Genomic DNA, 24,371 nt, shown 5'->3' on the forward strand with positions numbered 1-24,371 from the left:
ACGTTCTGACAGCTCCTGCGTATCACTTACCACTGGCAGGCTTATTACTGATGCCCGGAATATTATTATCCACTTGTTTGATAGATTTTTTAATCATTACATTATCTTTTGATCGTAAAACCTGGCGTATATGCTCCATGGATCTGAAGCATGTGTACTTGCGCAAGCAGATGAGGCAGCTCTTGGAGTGTTTGAGAGAAAAATTCTCCGGAAGATCTATGGGCCGATCGGGGTCGACGGTGAATATCGCCGTCGGATGAACCATGAGCTATACCACATATTCTCGGACATCGACATAGTCAGACGAATCGATCTGCAGCAACTACGTTGGCTAGGCCATGTTGCGAGAATGGATAAGGATTCCCCCACTCAAAAGGTATATAAAATCGAGCCAAGTGATGGTTCACGCTGTAGGAGAAGGCCACGAATCCAATGGAAAGATCAAGTAGAAGACAATATCTCGGAACATGGTCTTTCAAATTGGATTTGATGCGCACAATTCCGACACGCTTAGAAATTTTTTTTAGCACGGCTTATGGAACCACCGTTCTGTCACAAGCCAGCTAAGTAAGTAAGGTTTCGGGAAGGATTTGTGTGTGTCAATTAACAAATTGAGGAATTGAGGAATTTGGTAGGGTACCCGATACGGATCATCCAGTATTACCATTACCAGGTCCAACGCTTTGAAGGATTCATGCAAAGTCACTCATCCTAAACTGAGGAATTTAGTCAAGTACCCGATCCGGATCATCCAGTATTACCATTACCAGGTCCAACGCCTTGAAGGATTTATGCAAAGTCACTCATCCTAAACTGTGGAGGTATCTCCTCGGCAGGAATTCGTTGTTCTCTTCACTTCGTCCTGCCACTTTCGAGATTTTAGTCATGTACTCGACCCGGATCATTACCAATAACATTCTGTCCAAGTCCAACACTTTGAATAATTTAAAAATTTCAACGTCACTCATCGTATACTATGGAGGTACCTCCTCGACAGGCACCGATCTTATACGACATAGTACTCTTCGCCCAGGTTACAGGAGCGATACAATCATATTACAATACCAAAATTAAACCAAACTAGAATCCTACTTCCGATAGCGGCTGTCACGCTAGCGTCTATATTTACTCCTGAATCCGATACCGGACTTACTGCCGATTATACCGAAATGCTCATCACCAGCTTTCTCATCGACCTCTTTCAAAAAATGGCTTTCGACAAATTGGGGACTTCAGTCAGGTACACGTTCCCCGGTTCATCTAGCAGATCCGTTCCTGCCGTGCCCAAAGGGACGAAAACTGTGGAAATTTATATCAAGTTTATTGTGGCCCCTCAAACGCTTTTCATCGGCATAGGCAACCCCATATCAGTTTTCCTTTCCCATGACAACGTGTTTTAATTGTGTTAAGGTTCCCACTTCGACCCATTTCTGATTCACGGGAATCTGAGATTTGCTGGAGAGTAGGACGAAAATAATCAGGATTGGATTGGAGATTATGGTGCTCCAACCCAATCAATACCACCAACCCAACCAATACCACTCTCCATACTCCAACCGTAGAGACATGTCTGATAAGTTACCGGCATCTTCTCCAAAAGTTCTCGATCCTGATAATTCCACTTTTTGGCATGATAACCTCTTAATTCCAATCCCAAGAGTGCACGTCCGGCGTGTCTAACCGTCCCCCTGTGGACTGTGTCTAACCGTCCCCCTAAAATCCAATATAAGTATGGCTTTTTTGAACAATATTTTTTGATTTTTCTTCGTTTCTCTTAATACTAACCCCAAAATATGATGTTGAATTTTGCTCATAGAGAACGAAATGAAAACCGCTGTTTATTTTTATTATTTTTTTTTAATTTAAATATGACCCCTGCAAAAAAACTCTGGTATGTATTCCCTCCCACAAAAAATAATATATCCTTAATGTGTTTTCAACTAAAGCTTGACTAAATGCTTATTTAGAAACTTTTTTTTAATTTTGAAACCAATGCAAAAAAACAAACATAACCTTTAACAAACCATAACTAAATGTATAAACAAAATCTATTTTCCTATCTAGATGTAGTGTGTAAGTGTAAAATGTAATATAATATCAAAAAAAAAAAAAAAATCCAACTAAATCCAAATCTAAAATAAAGAGAAATGAACTTGTTTTCTCCAGGAATGGGGGAAATTTTCCTCGCTGGGGGAAAAAGTTCATTTTTCCTTACACCCCAATCTTTCTAATTGAAATTTGTAAAAAATATATTTATATTCATAATATTTCTTTATATTATTATATAATTTCCTTTCCCCCATTTAGATGGTCATATCCATTCGCTGAGCGGCATGAATGATGATGCCTTGGTTGGTCTGCTAAGTCGCATTACGGAATTGGAAGAATCGGATCGTGAAACAATACATTTGTTGGTGTTTTTATTAATGCAATTTATGTCAAGGCCTGATCAGGCTTTCCCCTCTGAGGATAAACCGATTTCGAAGACTCAGGGTATTGTCTTGAAACATCTGTTCTTGCTGTTGGGCCATAATCAAATTGACAAGACATTCCATACATCGCCGGAGAATTTAAGGTAATTTTGTGTATATATTTTCTACAAAAAAAATAAATACCGGACTAGGAACGTCAACATACCGAAAATTATATTGGACCTTTTTTATACCTGAATGTTCTGCAAAGAAAGTTTTTAATTCAACAAGCATCGGGAAAGCCAAATTACAGCGATTATGGTTCGAAAATTCTTGTAAAACCCAATACCGAAATGGAGCGGGACTAGAGGATATCTCAAAACATTGACATTTTAGTTTTCGCCATTCCATTGGCCACTCTGAGAGGACGTACGAAGGGTACGGAGCGATTCAGGTTTGCAATGAACGGGCGTGAACTGGGACCAATTTTGGCGAGATAAGGAGATTCCAGAGAGACAGGCGTGGTCAGAGTGATGTCTTCGTCACTAGAGGACTTAAGGGTACTGAACGTAGATGACCAGGTCGGCAAGTTGAATAGTGTCAATGGCGTACCCCTTGGTATACGTCGTTAAGCTAAGCCAAATAAGGTCCAATGATGGATCCGTGAACTAGGTACGGTGCGGTGGAAAGTTAGGTTTAATGAAAATATCCCAAAGAAACAGGCTCGCCAATGCGGATGATTTAGACAAACTTAAATTTGAGTTCCTTGCTGCTCTTACGATGCTCTTACGGGACTCAAGTCTTCTTCCCATTCTTGGAAAAGTTTTGGAGAGAATTATGGTTGCACGGCTTAGGTTCGGTTTGCGCGGTACTAAGCATTTCGGTATTGGAAGGTACGGGGCGTGGTCTGGGACCATTATGCGTGCTGTGCCAGGGCTTTGTCACATGAGGATTTTGGGGAACTGACAGCAGATTAGCAGATCGGCAAGTTTAGTGAGTGGATGAACAGCGTCAATGATGTACTACCACACAACCGTTGTCATGAGCTAGGTACGACGCGGCGGCAAAAGGGAGACAGGCTCGGTAATGCGGACGATTTTGCTCAACGTAAATCTGAATTCGTTGCTGCTCTTAGGACGTCTGTGAACTAGCTGTCTATTATCTATTATCCTACTGGATAATAGAAATAACCTTGACATATTGTATACCATGTGTGCCGGCATGATCTACAGGAAATAAAGGAGACATTTGGAGGAAATTCATATGGGATAATAGAAATAATTATTGAGGTATTGTTTACCGTGCCGGCATGGTAGCTTTAAGAAGTAGTAAATTTCCAGGTATGAATGGTTTGATTGAAAGTTTGCTTAAAGTCATCGGGAAGGTCCTGCCGCAATATATCGAGTCCGTTTTCACCACTAGCTTTCTCGGTTACTTCCCGATTGCATGGAAGTATGAAATTATGGTTGCACGGCTTAGGGACCACAGTCGTTGGGTTCCCACGGCACTAAGCATTTCAGTGTTGGAAGAAACGTGACGAGGACTGGGATCATTATACGCACTGTGTCAGGGCTTTGTCACTAGAGAACTTTGGGAAACTGAACGAAGATGAGTAGATCGGCAAGTTGAATGAATGCATGAACCGTGTTAATGATGTACTTCCGGGCACACGTTGTCACTTTAAGCCAAATAAGATCAAATGACCGATCCATGATTTAGGTACGATGTGGCGGCAAGAGAGAGACAGGCTCGCTAATGTAGATTATTATTTTGCTCAACATAAATCTGAATTCGTTGATGCTCTTAGGGCCTACGAGAACTAGCTGTCTTAAAGTAAAGAAGACAAATGCGGTTTCCTACTGGTTAATAGAAATAACCCTTGACATATTGTATACTATGTGTGCCGACATCGTGAGTCTAAGTGTCAAGTTTATCTACAGGGGTTACGTACCAGCTCTACGACGATCACCTCGAGATGGGGGAAAACCAAGGGCATTTACTAGGAAATTTCTTTCGTGGTAGGAGACTTTATCATTTCCTTCGTTGTTTGATGAGTTGTGAGAGCCTCCGGATTTGGATCGTATAGGAGATCCGATTAGAAATAGGAAATCACAAGGTATGCATGGTATGGCTGGATAGTTGCTTAAAGCCATCTGGAAAGTCATTTCGTTTTTACCAGTGTCATTATGTAGGGTCACTTCCCGAGAGCATGGAAGGGCGCCCAAGTAGTGGTGTAGCTTAAGTCGCCCGATCGAGTAATCCGCGCCTGTGTCGGGCCTAAGTCTTCTTCCAGTTCTTGGGAAAGTTCTGGAGATGATTATGGTTGCATGGCCTAGGGAATGCTATAGTGAAGCTACACCAGTTCGTGCGGCATTAGGTATGCGAGCACCGTAGGGTAACTAGGAATAGCTATATCCGAGAGAATGAATTTTCTTGTACACTTTGATCGGTTGAATGAGAAGCTGACAGCGGTCTTCTCGACCGCCAAACGTATTTTTTGCGGACAGATGTACCATATATAGAGGGGCTGTTCGTTGCCTGGGCAAATTATCGTACAAAGCCAGTTAGACTGCTAGGTCAGAGGAAGCTCCTTTCGAGTCAGCGGGTTGTCATGTTAGCATGTTTGCAAATGTGTCGAACTGCATCCTTTCAATTGAGCTAGAGCGAAGGTTTTCCATACCGCGGGTATACGACTTCACGGTTCACGCGGCATAAGGTAGGTATCCGAAAGAATAAGTTCCCTTGTACACTTTGGCGCGTGTTTTGCGGACTAATTCAAATTAGTAGAAGATTCAGCTGTGAGGTGAGCCTGAGCGGAGGTTTTCTGTACAGCGGGTGCCCCATATCTGTGGATCTAACACAGTAGTTGGTGTGGTTCCTTGGTTAGATTCGAGGGATGTATACGGATGAACTCTCCAAGGAATGTGCCTTATGTATACTCTCCGATTGGTATAACACTAGGGTGCCCTTGCGCTAGTGGGTGTTAATCCAAGTGTGGCCCAGTCACCTACACGTTTTATTTAACCTATATAAAATAAATTGTTCTAACATTCTCCATTTTTTATTCTCTTGCAGAGCCTCTGCTGTCTTCAATGCCTTTATGGCCAATTTACCACAAGTTTTGGATCAAAATCACCTAATTGGTGGACTCATTTTACCCTCCGTTATGCAGGTGATACTCTATGCCCCCAATCCGAATAATAATGCCGCCGATTCGTATCAAAATCTTGTCTTCAATTATTCCCTCTGGTATTTGGAACAATACCCGCGTCGTAATTGGATGTTTACTATGCTTGTCGTGCTCTACAAGTATTCTTATACCCAACCTCCGCAAAGTGGTTATGTAAACTCAGCCATTCGCATTATAATGAATAGTTTACGTAATCATTTTCATCAGTGTCGTCGTATACCGACGACTACGATTTTGGATATACAAGGTACTTCTAGATCACGAGATGTTAGTCAACCGTCATTGGGCACGGATCCCGATGATAAGGAACAAAGTCCACCGGCCAGTCCGATGTTTCCGTCGGAGGGTACAAGTGGCGCCTCGAAGAGTAAGGGTCAGAATGTGGCCTTTACACCGAAGTTGCAGCATGCTTTTAGGAAATATAATGACTCGAGTTTGGATGCAGATGAAACTGAATCGGAATTGGTGGCCATACCGGAAAGTGATTTGTCGGATAGCACCTTGCATGGTAGTAGTGCACCGGTAAGTAAATTTCACTCCCAAACAAACAAATTAATTAATTGTTGTCTGACTCTTCCAGGGTTCCTTTGATGATACCATACACTTCGAGGAAATCACACCCTCCAAATTGGAAGCTTTGCGTAATCGTCGCACCGCCGAGGATAATCTGAAGAATCAAAAGACCATGATTACCACAAAGACCGGAGATACTTATACGACAAAAATTAAAACCACAGCTGCGGAAACCGTTTCCACCACCGTTGTGGCCACTCACTCACGCCATAGTCTCCAAGAGGGCGTACGCATGATTGTTACCCCCTTAGTGGGCACCGAACCCTCGGAAACAGCTATCATTAGTCCTCCTGTAGATGTTCATAGAGCTGTTACCGTGCGCAATAAATCTCAATCTTCAGACACGGCACATTCTGCAACTTCGAAAATGTTTGCCGCAATTGCCACGAACCATTTGAAGGCCTTGGGTGCCCTACAAGATATACCAGCCAAAATTACCGACACCACGAAATCGCAATCTTCGGCAAGTTGTTCCCGTTCCGCAAATGGTAGCTCGGCTGAAAGTTCAGACAAAAAATCAAGTGCCAAATCATTGACCGTCGAACAGCCACCGCTGCAGAGTGCTGCATCTAAGAAACCCATGGGCAGACATAAGACCATCATTGAATGCAGTGCTGGAACTTCATCTTCCTCGAATGGTAACGATGATTCCCGGCTAAGTGCCAATCACAAAAAGGCATCCAGCAAATCTTTGAAATCCAAATCGGAAAAAGCCTACGGTTCCCCTGATTCTCCTCTTTCGAAAATGAGCGTCATGCCCAATCCGGTGGATGAACTGGAACAGAATAATCTACCACCACCTAAAAATATTGCAGCCCTAGAAATCCCAACCCCTGAACGTCTGCTACCCATTGGCACCCAAGAAAGTGTGTCCGCCATTGCTGAGCGTATGCGTGAAGGTTTAAATTTACCCGATATAAGTCATCTGAAACAGGACAGCTTAGATGTTTCGGAAAGTACCAAGGGAGATGTAACACCCAGTAGTCGTACCAATTCACCACGACGTTTAATTAAACAAGTTGCTTTGGAAGAGCCCAGTGGACATCAGCAGCATGGTGCCACAACACCGCTACCCCGTGAGGATGGTGGTCCTGATTTACATACATCGATTTTGAAAGCGGTTCAGGAGGGTAAACTAAATGGTGGCGGTGGTGGAGGAGGAGGTGGAACTACATGTGCCACCGCAACTGGGGCTAATGGTAATGGTTCGGCAAATATTCCCGCTAATACTGCAACACGTTCGGATAGCTCCAAGAAACCAAGGCAAAAAATGACACCATTTGCCGTTGACATCAATGCCATACCGGATATACGTTCTCGTTATGCCGGGTCATGGCCACCACCACCCTACCAGCCACCAGAAGATCCCGATGATGATTTGGACGAGGGCCAGGAAAGTAGTACTCACGCCCCGCATATTACACAGCCGAATCGAGTGGTAAGTATGAGGGGTATTCTACTTTTTCTTTCTGGGTGTTGAAAAAAATATTTTTGTTTAATCCACGCTTTTTATTCTTTAAAAATCCACGCCTTTAAAAGTCTACGCCTTTAAAAGTCTACGCCTTTTCGGGGTGTTTAAAATTATTCATTAAAAATCCACGGTGTTGAAAAAATAGCCTTTGAAAATCCTCGCCTTTTTCGGGGTGTTGAAAAAATATTATTTCAAAATCTTCACCTTTTTCGGGATGTTGAAAAAATATTCTTTAAATGCACTCCTTTTTCGAGACTTCACTACAGGCCGTGGATATGGAATTAGGATCCTCTTAATCGCCAAGGTTTACGTCCCTACTCATCATCTGAGAGGACTCACCTTGATTTGGATGAGTCACCAGGATTGCTACTGTATTTGTCACTATCTTCCTTGTCTGTCAAGGGTGACTGGTCCCAGAGTTGATTCGGGATGCCCCCCTACTAGGACGGAAGGAGCCGGTTTCCTCCATAAGGTTGAGGAGAAGACCCTTCTGCCTCTCCAGGCTTTCGTTTACGTCGTCGAGAGTAACGGGGGCTGCGGAAAGTGTGGTCCAGTGGAATAGCGTGGGTCGTCAACATTTGTGGGGGTTTAAGAGTTCGAGACTGAGGGTGCCACAGCAGCCACACCAGTATCAGTCAAAAATCGCATACATTGTTTTTAAATTTTTGGATGGGGTTGTTAAAATTCGGCTCCATTGAAACAGATTTTAGTGAGGATTTGAGATCGGCCATGGCATAACCTTTTACCATGGTAAGGACTCGACAACTAAGCTTGACCAAACTTGTGGAGGCGCCCAAGTATCAACAAGGCTCCGTTCAAATACAGTCGGGAAATGTCGGACCCTGACTGCAAACCGTAAAACACTGATGAGCACGAGGTCGCTTGACACCACAGCGTTAGGGAGGTCACTTTGGAATGTAGTTACCCAAAACCTTTGAGATGGATATTTGGGATCATGGACACTCGGTCGGTTTCCTCCGACACTCTCCCCCAGGAGCCACTGATTGTCCGTGACTGTTTATTTGAGATTCACAGCTACCCAAAGAATAATATTGGGCTTCCAACTATTCGTAACCTGTGGACGAGTCCGTTAGCATTCAGCTCTTCTGCCCGAAGGCGGAGTGTTTGGGTGTTAAAAAATATTCCTAAAAAATGCCTTATTATTTTGGGTGTTGAAAAAATATTTTTTAAAAATTCCGATTTCAATTTTTTCCTCAAATTTCCATTACAGAGTAGCAGACGTGTCGGCGATTATACGGTATGCGATCGCTGCTCCGAATGTGGTGCTTTATTGGAGGAATATACCGATGAGGAAATAGGTCTGCTCATTGTTATACTGGGTACATTTATACATCGTGAACCGGCAATGGCTGCACCATTCCTACCGGAAATATTAACCATTGCATCCAAGTAAGTTCCAACAAAATTTTACACATTCGAAGTCCGACTAACAAATATTTTATCTTCATAAGAATTTCTTCCACCTCTACGTTTGCCTGGCAAGGAGAAAATGGTCCACCCTTGGTTTGCAGTGCCCAGGCAATGGCATTGCAGTTTTTGAGATGTGTGCTGCATCAATTAGCTCCGAATGGTATTTTCCTGCAGATACTACAAACCGAAGTTGTCAGTAAGTAGATTCGAGATTTCCTTATTTTCAGAATTGGTATATAAAATTAATTCCTTTCTCTTCCCTTGCAGTGAAAGTTCGTCGCACAACCTTCCGCAGTATTGCCAAGGCCTTGCAAGATTTCCAAGAGTTGAATGCCTCCAGTCCCATATATATGGTCTGTGAAGCGTTGCAGGCGAAAAAATCCCTTCCCTTGGAATCACTACCCATAATATTCCGTAATATGTCAGAATATCTCCAGTGTGTTGCTCCAGATGCCAATATCGTACAATCGGCATGGCCACAAGCTATGGCCAGTCTCGAAAGTCTTCTACGACAAGTTATTGTCATATTACCGAATATTACCAATCACGATTATCTGCTGGATTTAATTGTATCAACATTGCGTTTAAATTGTGTACCCAAAACACTACTCGATCCATATTCAAAAATTGTTGCCTATTGTGTGCAGCATACAAATCTAGAGTATTCCGTACTCTATGATATTTGCGTCTATAGTCGTTCATTCTCACGTGATCGTGATAAGCAGTATTTATGCCGTCAACTGATTTTTGAATTTGTCCAAGCGCTGAAATTTAAAATCAACATTCCCGATCATAATTTGCTAATGATTATTGGATTTGTTCTATTGGATGCTGGTGGTACTTTGCCACCGGGAACATTGCCGGGTATACCGGAAATACCTTCTGCATTGCCTACGAATGCATCGGACTGCTTGAGACAGTATATTAATGATGTTATTGATTTCTTGGCGGATTTCCATACGCTCAGTAAGATTAAGGTAAGTTGGAAACGTCTAATTTATTTGTATATAAACACTCAGCCGCTTTGACTCGTCTATATAGAGACACCTCAGATAGTCTTTCTAAAAACTCCCTGTCATATGAAGCTTTACTGCCCCTCCTTCAGACCCTCTATTTAAAGACTACCTGTCCCAACTTTAGCATCTCTCATAAATACATATACCTCATGACCCGTCTTCAGGTAACCTAAATGTTCACTTCCCGTTCCAACACCTGGGTCTACATTCATTTCTTCTCAATACTAAATAAATGATTTACCATTATTTCTGCTCCTTGAGCTCGTGAAAAAACCTTCCACGGGTTTCAGCTGATTTCCTGGACCTTGAGCACCTGATATCCTGAACTTTGGGCTATCTAGACCTTCATGCTATCAGTACATTGTTCACCTATATAGACCCCACGCATATAAACCCCCACAAGCATCAGCCTGACTATATTGACTATCTAGGCTTCAGTTCGACTACATCGACACATTAATCTTTAGTTCTCCTATATCGGCACCAATTCACCTACGAAGACTCCCTGAGAATTAGCTGACCTATATGGACTTCTTCAGCCTCAGGTCGTTTTCACAGATTCTCTGAGTTTCAGCTAACATGTATAGACTTCCTGAGCTGCAGTTCGTCGATATAGACTTCCTGAGCCGTTCGTTTATAAACTCTCTCTCTCTCTCTGAGCTTCAGATCGTCTATAAAGATTCTCTGAGCTTCAGTTCGCCTATAAAGACTCCTCAACTTGTCTATAGAGGCTTATGAGCGTCAACTCGTCTATATGCATTCCTTGGGCTTCATATAGTCCTTAAAGAATCAGCTAATTTATAGACTCCCTCTTCTTACCTATAAAGACTGCCCGAGCTTCATCTGACCTATATACAATCCCTGAGCTTCGACTCGCCTACATAGAATACCTAAGACTCCCTGAGGTCCAACTCGCCAATAAAGAATCCTTGAGCTTCAGGTCGCTTGTAAAGACCCTGTGGCTCAATTCGACTATAAAGTCTCCCCGAGCTTAAGGTCGTCTTTATTGACTTCCTTGACAGGCCGCTTAATGGACTGAACTTCAGCTCACTTATAGAGAAAACCTTCAGCTCGTGTATAAAGACTCTCATCAGCTCGTCTATAGAGGGTCACGTCAGCTCATCTATAGAGGCTCCATTCAGACTCGTCTATAAAGACCCCTTTCTGCTATAAAGACTCTCTTCAACTCGTCAATAAAGACTACCTTTAGTAGTCTATAAAGACTCCCTTCAGCTCGTCTATAAAGACTCCTTTCAGCTCGTCTATAAAGACTCCCTTCAGCTCGTCTATAAAGACTCCCTTCAGCTCGTCTATAAAGACTCCCTTCAGCTCGTCTATAAAGACTCCCTTCAGCTCGTCTATAAAGACTCCCTTCAGCTCGTCTATAAAGACTCCCTTCAGCTCGTCTATAAAGACTCCCTTCAGCTCGTCTATAAAGACTCCCTTCAGCTCGTCTATAAAGACTCCCTTCAGCTCGTCTATAAAGACTCCCTTCAGCTCGTCTATAAAGACTCCCTTCAGCTCGTCTATAAAGACTCCCTTCAGCTCGTCTATAAAGACTCCCTTCAGCTCGTCTATAAAGACTCCCTTCAGCTCGTCTATAAAGACTCCCTTCAGCTCGTCTATAAAGACTCCCTTCAGCTCGTCTATAAAGACTCCCTTCAGCTCGTCTATAAAGACTCCTTCAGCTCGTCTATAAAGACTCCCTTCAGCTCGTCTATAAAGACTCCCTTCAGCTCGTCTATAAAGACTCCCTTCAGCTCGTCTATAAAGACTCCCTTCAGCTCGTCTATAAGACTCCCTTCAGCTCGTCTATAAAGACTCCCTTCAGCTCGTCTATAAAGACTCCCTTCAGCTCGTCTAAAAAGACTCCCTTCAGCTCTTCTATAAAGACTCCCTTCAGCTCATCTATAAAGACTCCCATCCGATCGTCTATAAAAACTGCCATCCGACCGTCTATAAAGACTTCCTCCGATCGTATATAAAGAATCCAATCCGATCGTCTATAAAGACTCCCATCCGATCGTCTATAAAGACTCCCATCCGATCTTCTTAAAGACTCCCATCCGATCGTCTAGAAAGACTCCCTTCGAATCGTCTTTAGAGGCTCCCTTTAGCTCATCTATAGATTCTCCATTCATATTCGTCTATAAGGACTCTCTTCTGCTATTCCATAAAGACTCCCTTTTGATCGCCTATAAAGATTTCATCTACTTCGATTGAGCAATATAGAGTAGATAAAGGCTCCCATGATTTTGTCTCTAATTTTTGTTCCTTGTCTCATTTCCAGAATTTCAAAAATTCCCAAACCCAAAATGGTTTGGGAGAAGACACATTGGGCGGTGTCTTGAAGGGAGCTGTTTCTCAATATTTAGCCTTGGAAATGTCGAGAGGAAATTCACGAGACAACAAGGCCGTAGCGAGGTATCTACCATGGCTATACAATGCACCCTCATCGTTGCAGCAAGGGTAAGTCTGGAATAAATAAAATAATGTATCTTATAAAGACATATTTAATTATCTCCCCTAGTCCTAAGGAATTCACTGAATGCGTGGGCCACATGCGTCTACTCTCCTGGCTACTACTTGGCTCTTTAACCCACATGGCGTTGATGCAAAGACGTGCAGCCATTCACATTTCCCCAACAGCTAATCAACCTACAACGACCACAACAAATCCGCAAACAGGTGGTCATCATCCATCGTCACATCCCAATTCGAGTCATCAACCAATACCGCAAGAAGCTTCCTGCCACATTGCTGATCATATTCAAGTTATATTTGCCGGTTTTGCAGAACAATCGAAAACATCGGTACTGCATATGTCTTCCCTTTTCCATGCCTTTACATTGTGCCAATTGTGGACTGTGTATTTGGAACAAATTGCACATACATCGAATAATCCAGAGGGTAATACAATGGGTGTACTTTTCGAATTTTGGGCTAAGGTGACACCATGTATTTTGCAATTGGTGTCACATTCCAAGCATAAGGATTCCAATGATTTTTCACAGAATTCCAATGCAAAGGTAAATACTTTGTTATTCCATCGAACTTCCATAACTCGAACCACCATTATCCCGAAAAAATATCGTCTTACGGAAAGTTCGAGTTATAGAATTCGACTGAATTTCATTTCTTTAAAATTAAAATTAATTAATTTTGATATTTTAGCTTTCGGAAATGGTTAATTTGCATTTCTTGAGTCTACTGGAAGCATTGAAGGAAACCAATTCAACGATTTTGAGTAAGCTGTTGCCATTATGGAGTCCCGTATTGTCATCACATACTCAGGTACTTTTTACAGATTTGGTTTAATATAAATTTCAGCTGCAATACGATTTTTTCTTTTTATTTCATTTTAGCTTTCGGATACTCTGCATGTACGCCTACAAAATGTCCGTGACTATGCTCCCGACTATGAGGAACAACAAACGAATAATGCCGAAGTCCTTTTGAAGTGGCTGCAACGTCTGCAATTTAAAATGGGACAAATTGAGCTGCAAGCATCCACCGCAACACAATTCTATTCAATATAAATTAAAGAAAGAAAAAAAACAAGTTAATTTAAGTTAAATTAAATTAAAAAATTACAATTATAATTTAATAATGATAGGATAATTAGAAGAGAAAAAGAACCGGTTACAATAGAGCCCAGCTCTTTTGCGATTTTTTGAAATGTTCTTTTTGTTTTATAATCACAACAATCTATGTTAAACAATTGATGTGTATGTGTGTGTTTTTGTAGTAAAAAAAACATCAAACAAATAGCCAAAAATTTACATGTTGAATGTTAATGTGTCCAAAAAGAAATAAATAAAAAGAATTGAAGTAATTGAAATTAAAATTAGTCTATTTTTGTTCTTAATCATAGACGGTGTAATTAACACCACTTGATTTCTCTTCATCGAGGGGATCGGTAACTTCATCTTCTTCATTAAATGTTTGATCGCCTTCAATTTGATTGGTTGTTCTCTTTTCCGTCGAACGATAATTTGTAAAGGATGGATTCGATTTTAAGGCATCTTCATTTGGTAGTTTCATTTTGATCTTTTCCATACGTTTAAGTTTGGCAGCCAACCGTTCTGTTGCTTGTTTTTCTTGTAGCTCCTGGAATGGTAAAAAATAAATTAATTAAGCTCTGTATAATTTATTTTAAAGGGTATTTCCCACCTCTGACAAAATCGTCTATAAAGATGTTTAAAAAGTTTCAAACAGGAAGTCTTTTATCTTCTGAAATCATGAAAAAAGCTTCTAAACAGCTAATCAACCAACTATGACCACAACAAATCCTCAAACTGGTGGTCATCATCCATCCTTACACAACAATTCAAGTCATCAACCTATTCCGCAAGAAGTTTCGTACCACATTGCCGATCATACACACGTTATATTTGGCGGCTGAACAATCGAAAACAACTTCTGTAATGAATATGTCATTCCTTTTCCATATAATATCTTCCGTTTGACACCTGATTCATCGGAATTACATAGAATAATTATAAATATAGTTCCTGGAATAGTTTCGACTTGCTTATATGGACTCCCTATCATTGCACAATTGAACTGACATCACTGATTTCAATTCAAATAATCCTTTAGGTCGCTTTTATAGAGACTTCGTAGCCTGATTTCCGATCATTCATATATTAAATGGTTCCAACTATAGATGCCTTTGCCCATCTTCCGGCGGTCTAAATATTTTCACTCACTCGTGCCGTGCATTCTCTTGTCTATAAAAATGCCTTAAGCTTCTGGTCGCCTATAATAACCAACTTAGCTTCAGTTATAAAGACTCCTGTGCATCATCTCTCCTACATAGGCTCCTTGAGTTTCAGCTCACATATAAAGACTTCCCGAGCTTCAGTTCTCCTATGAGGTATCCCTGAGCTTCAGCTCGTCTAAAAGGTTCCATGAACTTGGGTTCTCCTAAATAGAGTCCTTGTGCTTTAACTCACCTATATAGAATCTTTGGGATTTAGCATACCTATACAGACTTCGTGGTTTTGAGCTCGTCTATAAAAATTGCCTAAGCATCAGCTCGGCTATATTGACTTCCTAGATTTTAGCTTGTCTTTAAAGACTCCCTGATCACCTATATAGACTCTTCGGCATTTAGCATGCCTACACAAACTACGTGATCTTCAGTTCACCCATATGGACTACCTGAGTCTCACCTCGTCAATATAAACACCCAGAGCATCAGCTCACCTTTATGAACCTCCATGATCTTGAATTCACCTAAAGACAGTCCTTGAGCTTCAGCTCACCTATAAAGACTCTCGCGGACTGAGCTACATTTGAACTTCAACTCGGCTATAAAGACACTCTGAGCCTCAACTCGCCCTAAAAGACTCTCTGATCTTCAGCTCTTTCAGATTGACTCCCAGAACCTCAGCTCGCCTATATTGATTCCCTAGACACAGCTTGACTTTAAAGAGTCCCTGAACTGACCTCGCCTAAATAGACTCCTTGAGCTTCAACTATCCTATTAGGTATGTCTGGGCTTCAGCTCGTCTGCAGAGCCTCAGCTGCCTATAAAGACTCCCTGAGACTCAGCTCGCCTATAAGGACTCCCCGAGCCTGAGCTCGTCTATATAAACTACCTGAGCCTCAACTTGCCTATAAAGACTCCATGAGCCCCAACTCGTCTATAAAGACTCCCTGAGCCCTAACACGACTATAAAGACTCGGTGATCTTCAGCTCGCCTAAATTGACTCCCTAAGCTTCATCTGGCCTACAAAGACTCCCAGAACCTCAGCTCGCTTATTAACACTCCCTGAGCTTCAAGTCACCTATAAAGACTCCCTGAGCCTAAGCTCGCCTACATGGAGTCATTGAGCTTCAGCTCATCCATATGGACTCCCTGAGATTCAGCTCACCCAAATAGACTTCCTAAACTTCAGCTCGGGACACACCTTTAAAAAAGGGGCTTTGCCAAAATCTTAAGGGAATTTTTCCGCCAGATGGTATTTTAAGCTCTGAAATCACATAAAAGCCTAACTGAACCATTTCGAATAGGGCGGTACTCTGTCCAAACATAAAGTGTTATGTAGAAAATCTGTCGCTCCATTTCAACTATTTGTATAGTCCTAAGCAAACATTTTTTCTACTATAACTAACACACCAACTCACCTTCAGTCTTTGCAAATAATCCGCCTGAATTTCCACAGAATCCATTAAACTCAGCAGCTGGGCAGCATTGTGTTGTATGGGTGGCGGTGTGGCTGCAGTGATTTCCCAATGTTTACCCTTTTTACGTTCACGTTCTTTTGTGGGATCATGAACATTTGATTTTGTTGTACGGAATGGCAGGAATTTTTCTTTTTTCTGTGGTGATACATGCAGCTCAGTCTTCTCCACCAAATAATGGACATGGGGATCTAATTCTACTTGTGATAATGAACTAGAGGGTCGGGAATTATTTAACGAAGAATTTAAACTGTTATTAAGACTTTCTAATTTAGGCTTTAATGATTCCAATTTGGCACGAATATCAATGGAGACAATTTCAGCATCGATACCTTCAGTGTCTTCGGTATCATTTTCATTACTTTCCGAGGTAGGTTTGGTTGTAATCTCTTCATTGGAAGTAGATTTATTATCGTCCGTTGTTTTAATTTTATCAGCATCCTTTTCTGTAGCCTCTGTTGTCCCAGACGATTGTGATTCGCCCATATTGTTATCTGCATTAATGCCCGAATCTGGCGAGTTGCTCTTAAATGACTCGATTTCTTTTAAATCTTCTTCGGTAATAAGTTTTGGTTCCGGCTTTTCTATTTTCACTTTACGTTCGTGCATTTGTTTCTGTGCAATAATACGCAATGGATCCATTTCCAACTCATCATCACTATCCAAAACATCATCCAATGGATCACCGCCGTCCTCGTTTGTATTAATTCTCCCCCGCCATTCCATATCATTGAGCGCTTTCTGACCTTTTGAAGCAATATTCAAACCAGAGAACATCTTGGCCGCTTCATCAACATTCGATCTACGATTCAATTCGGCCACAACTTTGTCATAGAAATCCTGTATGCGCTTTCCCTTGTCTGGTAGTTTCTGTAATTTTGCCCTATAAAGAGGAAATCATTTCATTTTAGAATATTTTGTGGTTTTATGTTCAATGAACTTACTTGTTGGCCAATAGTTTGGCCTCCCGCTCTTTAATATCCAACAGTTCCAACTGTGTCAGCTTTGTTAGATCTTTAACGTGTACTTCTTTCTTGGCTATCGGCATTCCAGGAATGCGATTTAGTGTGGGTCGGGGAATTGTGGCCATTGCTCTTATTATTTACTATTTTTTAGCTAATTATTGTTGTATTTTTATTATTGTTAATTAAAATAAATTATTTCCCAAGCAAACGAAGCGAATTGTTTTGGGTAGCTCACATTCAGAGTTTGCTAATTACAACCCTGTAAACCTGAGGTGAAAGCAAACGAGCCGAGGACCAACCGTGGCGAATGAGAATCAAAACAAACGAGAGGAGGACCAACCAACAGCTGATCACAATTTGAACACAGTTGATCAGCTGTTTGTAGTTCCGGAACGAACTAGTTCATTGAATAACACTTCGTTTTGTTATTCACTATAACATGATAACAAATTGTTCTGTGGACTATAAAATAAGAAAATTTTGCGTTCTCGTTTACATCGTACTGGATATAACTAAAAGGATTTAATTAAATAGTAAAATAAGTAATAATTATTTCCTAAACAAACGAAATTGTTCGCGAATGAGTGCAACAAACAAATAGAGTTGGGTAGCTCCGGAACGAACTAGTTCATTGGAACTATTCCGAGAAAGGAACGATCGGAACTAGTTCCAACACTTTAATTAATATATTTCCTTTTTCTGATCTCGTTCCTTTTTGGTATCGTTCTTTATTCTTATTTCGTTATTTTTTCTGAGCTCGTTCCTTTATTTCCATATTTTTCATTCGTTCGTTTTTCAAATGCTGTCACTTTGTTGGAGCAAAGGAACTATAAATCCCTACTACAATGAAAACAAAACATTCAAAGTGAGTTGATAGCCCAACTTAACATTGGTATGTGTTCTAGCGACATAACAAACTCAATAAAGGGGTTTAATTTAAAGGGGTTTAAAATCCGATGGGGCGTACAAAAATATTCAACTTCCCCACTATGGCAAAATGTTGTTACCCAAATACGTCGTATCCCTATCTTCAAGCAAATAATACAAACCGCAAAACAAAATTGAAAATTTATTAAATGAATCCACATATTTTTAGTTTCCATTCGAAATTTCAAATTTCCTGAATGTTTTGTTTTTATTTTCAACAAAAGAAAAAAATTAAAAATACGTTCTGTCAAAGTTGAAATTGTTTAACTTTAAATTTTGTACGTTCGACGTATTTCGGTAACATTCATATAAATATATGTGTTCTACTTTTGTGGTGAAAAACATCGAACGAGCTAGTGGAATTTTAGGTAAGACTGTTAAGATTATTTTTTTTTAAGGTCTATCTATTGATTAAACCGTGGGTTTGTTATAAAAACCAGGACTTTTTATGCGTTATGTTTTAAAAAAAAATCTTTTAAAAATGTCTTTGAGAAACATTTCAAACTAATATTTTTTAATTACTACAAAGGTATGAGTTTTTATACACTCCTTGAAATATTCGTCGCTGAACCTATTTGTCCGTCGATTTTGCAATGTCCGTCTGTTGGTTGAAAGATATAACTCTGAAAATTTGACAGATGGTTGAGACAAAACAAAAGGTTTTTGTTTTGATACATCACCTTATTATTGCGTCATGGATGCTGCTGTATTTTCAAATTCCCTGTTTTTGGAGGGTTACATGCAGAAATGTTCGATATTGGTTAATATTTTTATGTATTTTAAATGTTTTAGCCGCATTTTTCCCACCAAAGTTGATTTAGTGTCGGATCACAGTTTCTTGTAGGATAAAAATTCTTTATTTTAAGAAATTGTTCTATAAGGTGCATGTTTTGGCATAGACTGAATTCATAGGTCCCAACCGTTTTCAGATATTTTAAATATAATTGAAGCTTTTTATGAACAAAGGGCTGTGATTTAAATTTCTGGGACATAAGAGAAAACCTACTCTTTGCAATGATATCGAAGAAAATAGAAACATCTAGTAGATTCTTTCAGAACGGGAATATACCAATAATATTCATGTTTTGACATGGCACCAGTGTACAGGTCCAATGCCATTTGATATATATATTTTTATGGTTCAGAAATTCTTGGTTCGGCTTTGCCTGAGAATGTTCCAGTGAAACTTTACCATTTGGCCGGAAATTATTTTTCCCAAACGTTAATGGCAATTTTTACTATTTTTTCCAAATCATAAAGGAAATTTTATTATCGTAGCAAAAAGTTGTAGATTCTTGAAGTACGGGAACAGACCAACTCTCTGCAGCAACGACATAGTGATATTTCACTGGTAATAGCAGATTGACATCCGATCCTATATACTTTTGTTTGGTGGAGTTGGCAAAAAAAGTATTTCTAAAGGATATTTTTCAACAACCAAGAGATTTGCGATTTTTTATGGAAATTTAATACTGGAAAGAAGCGAGAATTTTTAAAGGGTTCCTCGCAGATTTAAAGAGAATGTTTTTCCAATGGTTTTCAAAGTCTGGATTAAAAAAAACTTTCAACTGCTAAAAGAATGCCTTAAAAAAACAGAAAGTGTTAAACGAATATTTTATGAACGTCTATTGAAAATTTGATCTTTTGATAATTTTTTTTTCAAGGACAGTAGAAAATTATTTTTTTTAATTAATATTTATTTTATAAAATTGTGGATTTATTACAGAAAATATTTTTAATATATAGTGCTAAGGACATAATTGTCTAGAACCTTAAAATATTAATATTTTCCATTATTTCCATTCTGTCATCAGTCCCATGTGATTTCCGTTGTCTTTGTTTTTTCTTTATCGCCTACAGTATTTTACCCACTGAATACCCTTAACTTTTGCCATTTCTCTGGCAACATCACTACACAATTTCACAGCATTTAGCATTTGTATATCTCCCCGGGCTGTCAAATCAAAGAGAAAATTCCCAAATACAGGGTTGTATTCTCACAGAATACTTTATATTTTAAAAAATGTTCACAAAATTATCGAGTGAAAAAAACACGAGTAGGGCAAGAGAAGTACAAGCCACAAGACAATTCCGAAAGAAAAGAAGAAGGAAAATCATGTAATTGCGCATTTAATCGCCTAAAAATTAAGATTATTCGCTATACAGATTATCGGTGGCATATTCTTTTAACTGGGGGACATAACGAAAACCCAAGGTTTGTTGATTTCCCATCTGAAAAACGGGCGCTATCTTGAACTCGGTCTCCAAAAGAAAAATATTACGGCGGCTGCTGCTGCAACAAAGTGGGCACACGAAACTTCTCTATTAAATCAATGAATGAAAAAGCAGACAGGCAAGAAGCAAAGACGAAAAAAATGAATTTAACGATGATGCAACTGAAAAGAAAATAGAAGAGAAAAATTTTATAGAAAAAGTGTGTGGTGCCGTTTTGTTGTTCGTGTGTGTGTCTGTCTGTTCAAATTTATAATTTAAGTTAAACAAATTGTTTGTGGTGCTGCTGTTGTGCCTGCTTCGACGACTCTGGCTGGTGACTGACTGTCCGAATGTTATGCGCTGTTTGGTATAGAGAAGAAATTTTGATAATAGAAAAAGAAAACGACTGCGACGACGAAAAGTAAATAATCATATCCAAAAACGCACTAATGTGGGCCAATTGATTTTCTCTAATGTTTGCAGGTCACACTTGCTGCAGAGCCAACCCAACAGTGTTTTCTTCGTGAGGTGAACAATATATACCAGGCATTCCATATGTCCGATTCGGAATATAGTGAATCCTTTGCCGGAGGAGGTGTTGCTGGTGGCCAGGATGACAATGAACGAAGGCAGCGGCATCAAATGCTAATGCAACAACATCAACAACAAATGCAACAGCAACACAATCTCGTCTATGGCAACAATTTTGAAATGGAATCCAGCAGCAGTAGTTCAGCCGGAGATTCCAGTGTCTCATCAACATCCTCCGATGATGACTCAGATGAAGAAAATGAATCCGATGATTCGTTAGAATTGGCAAAAATTACAAATGAGGTATTGAGTTTGCCGCGAGGTCTTTGTGAAAATCCTGCCATTTTCCAAGAATTTTTCTCCGTGGAAACTTGGCAGTCCCTGCCACCACATATGCAAAATCATCTTCAACAATTCCTGCCCAATTTCCATAAAGTTCTACCACCCCAAATGGCAGCTGTTGAACAGGCCCGATCCATTTCCATGTTATTTAGTGGAGAACTGACCGCATTTGGCCAATCGCCTATGGCTAATTTACAAAAACATTTAGAGGCTGGCAACTATCGTCCGGATATAAAAAAGCTACGAGAAAATATAAAAAAATCCCAAAGGCGGGAAAGTAAATTTCAAAACTGCGAACGTCTATCGTATATGGCCAAACAATTATTTGTCTCCCGGCAACGTTTGCTGGAGCATGCATATAAATCTTTGCCAGAATCTGTGACCAAAGCTCCCCTGCCCTCTACCTCGGTGTCGAGTATGCGTCAACCGAAACCCGGACATTTATATCATGATAATAAGCTGTCGGCGATTAGAGCCCGCAAACGTTTCTACAATGAAATCTCACAAATCGCCACAGAATTGCAACTCCAAGACGATTTTGTACTTAGTGCCGATGAAGAGAACGATATGGATAATAATCTTAATGAGGAATGGCGTAAAGATTTGATACAACAACAGCGGTCGCTGGAAGAAAATGCCGAACCGCCTAAGGCGAATATTGCATTGGCAGAGCGATGTGTATACAGTACGGTATTTCGAAAACGTTCCGAGCTAGATGATGAGGATGCGTTCCGTTTGCAACAGCGATCCCGTCAATCGAGGCTAACAAATCGTAATTTTAAAGAATATTTAAGGGAACACAAGCGAAGAAAGCTAACGGAACCGGTAAGGCTGCTAATTTTTAGAAGTATTTAAATTCTTTAATTAATTTCAATTTTTTTTATTTGTAGACATTACCCGAATTGGAAACCTCCGATATACGGCTAAGAGATGTTTGTGCCCGTGCCCAGATTGGTGGCAATTTCAAACGTGTACTGGGAGCAGGGAAACCAGGACGTAAACCAAAATCAGCCGCCAATACCATTCCATCTAACTCAAATCAATTGGGTGCTACTGAGAAAACGGAGAGCTCATTGGAAATAAATAGCAAGCCACTGCCCTCCTCATTGCCCGCAACACCAAATAATGCAGCCAACATGAACCAAACACAACCACAACCACCTACATCAACACCCCCAACATTATCATCATCACAAATTGCAACAAAACTTAGTGAACCACCTGCCCTTGTACCCATTCAACAGACTATTACAAAGAAAAATGTGGAAATATTTCAGAATTCGGGCGGCAATATGCCAACAGTATCACCAACTAAAACAGCAACAACCATACAACATTATCACCAACAACAACAGCAGCAACAACAACTGGAATCACCCTCCGCATTCACAAAGACCAGCAACAATCATCATTTACATAATACCACCAATGATTCACTGAATATGTCCTCATTTATGTCGGGACACAGTGATAATTTAAATCTGTGCATGGATGATACATCAATATTGGCCACCAGTGATCATGATGCCTTTAATATGTTAGATAATGAGGTGGAATTGCAACAGGAAGAGGTCGAAACATTTGCTGGTACCTCCGCTGGAGATGATAACCTTAGCAACTTTGTTATCGGCGATGATATTGTTTTGGGTGGCCACGGAAATGGTACTTCATCGATGTTACAAAGTTCTCATTCACATAAAAATGGCAATCGACAACAACAACAGCAACAACCATTACCAAAATTGGAACCAATTTCGATTAAACCCACAATCAAATCTCTAAACAATCAACAAAAATCCCTATCATCCCCATCACCAGGGTCACAACAACAAATGACAAATGTGTTATGTTCCAGTGAATTAATCCAGGAGACCCATGCCTCATATTTCTCATTGATACGTGACTTTTTCTGTTCCACACCAAATCATCGTATGCGTTATGATGATCTAAAATCAAAAATCGATATATGGTTAAGAAATCCCATAACTGCCCTTAACGAATGGTATGCCCATGCCGAAAATTGGTCGAATTTGCTAAGTTCTGCCATCAACTTTTTGGTTGGTGATTTTCCCGACTTACCCGAGGAATATGTACCCTATATAGAACATAAAATACAGCTGAATATCTATCAATGGATAGGGGCGGGGCGTGATTCCGATAATCGTCTCACCGAACTATGTAATGTTTGGATGGAGAAGCGGAAACATCCGCAGGAAAAACAAAAGTCCATCGAAGGCAAATTGGAAGTGTTGCCCAAATCGGTTGTGGAAAGTGATGAGACAACAGCAGAAGCTGCAGCAATGATACCACCACCGCCGCCACCAAGATTTCCCACAACATGGACAGTGCGGCCAGCAACTGCGGAAGAAATTCTTGAATTTCAACGGCAGGAAAGGGAACGTTTTGAGCAACCACACAAAGCCTACACTTATTATATGCATGGCTATGAGAGTGTCGTGGGTCCCGTCAAAGGGATTTACACCCCAATGTTGGCCTTGGCAAAGGCCCGAGGCCACAGTATGATGGTGGGCGATAGACCAAATTTTGTTACCATACTTACCCTGGTGCGAGATGCCACAGCTCGACTACCTAATGGAGAGGGTACACGAGCCGATATTTCCGAACTCTTAAAATGTTCACAATACATAAACCCCGATGCAGCGGAGAATGTGTTACAAACCATTGTCAGCGGTGCTTTGGATCGGATGCATACCGAACATGATCCCTGTGTACGATACGATCCTAAAAGGAAAATATGGATTTATTTACATCGTAATCGCACGGAAGAGGAATTTGAGAGGATACATCAGCAGAATCAGAGTATGGGTAAGGTCAAGAAATTGCAACAACGTAAACCAAGGCCAGTGGTGGCGACGGCACAAGGCACCAAATTAAATAGTCCCGAACAAGAAACAGCGGAAATAAATGGTGGAGGCAGTGGAGGTGGTGGAACGTTATTAACATTGCCCGCCTTGGTACCGGCCAATCCCATTATTGTTAGCAACCATAGCAGCAATCCTCCAAGGCAGCCAACAGCTTCGTTAACAGCACAACAAAAACATTTACAACAACAGCAACAAATTCAGCTCAGCAAGTGTCCCCCTGTA

At 40.5% G+C, this 24,371-nt stretch overlaps 3 protein-coding genes across 3 annotated transcripts in view; 2 read left to right on the forward strand and 1 right to left on the reverse strand.

Annotated features, from left to right (window-relative positions):
• The window catches only part of LOC133334343 (protein unc-79 homolog), a 54,307-nt gene extending 40,667 nt beyond the window's left edge, over positions 1-13,640 (forward strand). The window contains exons 20-29 of the mRNA XM_061542633.1: positions 2,308-2,575; positions 5,487-6,123; positions 6,182-7,612; positions 8,877-9,055; positions 9,118-9,272; positions 9,344-10,053; positions 12,383-12,561; positions 12,623-13,121; positions 13,267-13,386; positions 13,458-13,640. Of these exons, the coding sequence (XP_061398617.1) occupies positions 2,308-2,575; positions 5,487-6,123; positions 6,182-7,612; positions 8,877-9,055; positions 9,118-9,272; positions 9,344-10,053; positions 12,383-12,561; positions 12,623-13,121; positions 13,267-13,386; positions 13,458-13,631 (4,352 nt within the window). The 3' untranslated portion in view covers positions 13,632-13,640. The remainder of the gene's footprint in view (positions 1-2,307; positions 2,576-5,486; positions 6,124-6,181; positions 7,613-8,876; positions 9,056-9,117; positions 9,273-9,343; positions 10,054-12,382; positions 12,562-12,622; positions 13,122-13,266; positions 13,387-13,457) is intronic.
• A 316-nt stretch (positions 13,641-13,956) lies between these two features.
• On the reverse strand, positions 13,957-17,375 carry LOC133334342 (DNA-directed RNA polymerase II subunit GRINL1A). The gene is made up of 4 exons (XM_061542632.1): positions 17,230-17,375; positions 16,792-17,168; positions 16,229-16,674; positions 13,957-14,202 (listed from the first exon to the last, which is right to left on the reverse strand). Exons 1-4 carry the CDS (start codon positions 17,373-17,375, stop codon positions 13,957-13,959), a joined length of 1,215 nt encoding a protein of 404 aa, XP_061398616.1.
• A 3,571-nt stretch (positions 17,376-20,946) lies between these two features.
• Positions 20,947-24,358, forward strand: LOC133334341 (nuclear factor related to kappa-B-binding protein-like; the record flags this gene model as incomplete). Its single annotated transcript, XM_061542630.1, has 2 exons — positions 20,947-22,089; positions 22,155-24,358. Coding segments are annotated over exons 1-2 (3,347 nt in total), but the record flags the coding sequence as incomplete, so codon positions are not given.
• Between the last annotated feature and the right edge of the window lie 13 nt (positions 24,359-24,371).

Source organism: Musca vetustissima, unplaced genomic scaffold, assembly GCF_032173495.1.
Source record: "Musca vetustissima isolate MV318-11 ecotype Yass unplaced genomic scaffold, APGP_CSIRO_Mvet_v1 utg69071, whole genome shotgun sequence".
Taxonomy (NCBI): domain Eukaryota; kingdom Metazoa; phylum Arthropoda; class Insecta; order Diptera; family Muscidae; genus Musca; species Musca vetustissima.

Bases quoted from the DNA above. Each gene is read 5' to 3' on its own strand.
- LOC133334342 (XM_061542632.1), bottom strand. From the start codon at position 17,375: ATGGCCACAATTCCCCGACCCACACTAAATCGCATTCCTGGAATGCCG. The intron at 17,169-17,229 runs GTAAGTTCATTG...TCCTCTTTATAG, and splicing joins GCCAAACTATTGGCCAACAA to GGCAAAATTACAGAAACTAC. The intron at 14,203-16,228 runs GTGAGTTGGTGT...TTACCATTCCAG, and splicing joins ATTATTTGCAAAGACTGAAG to GAGCTACAAGAAAAACAAGC.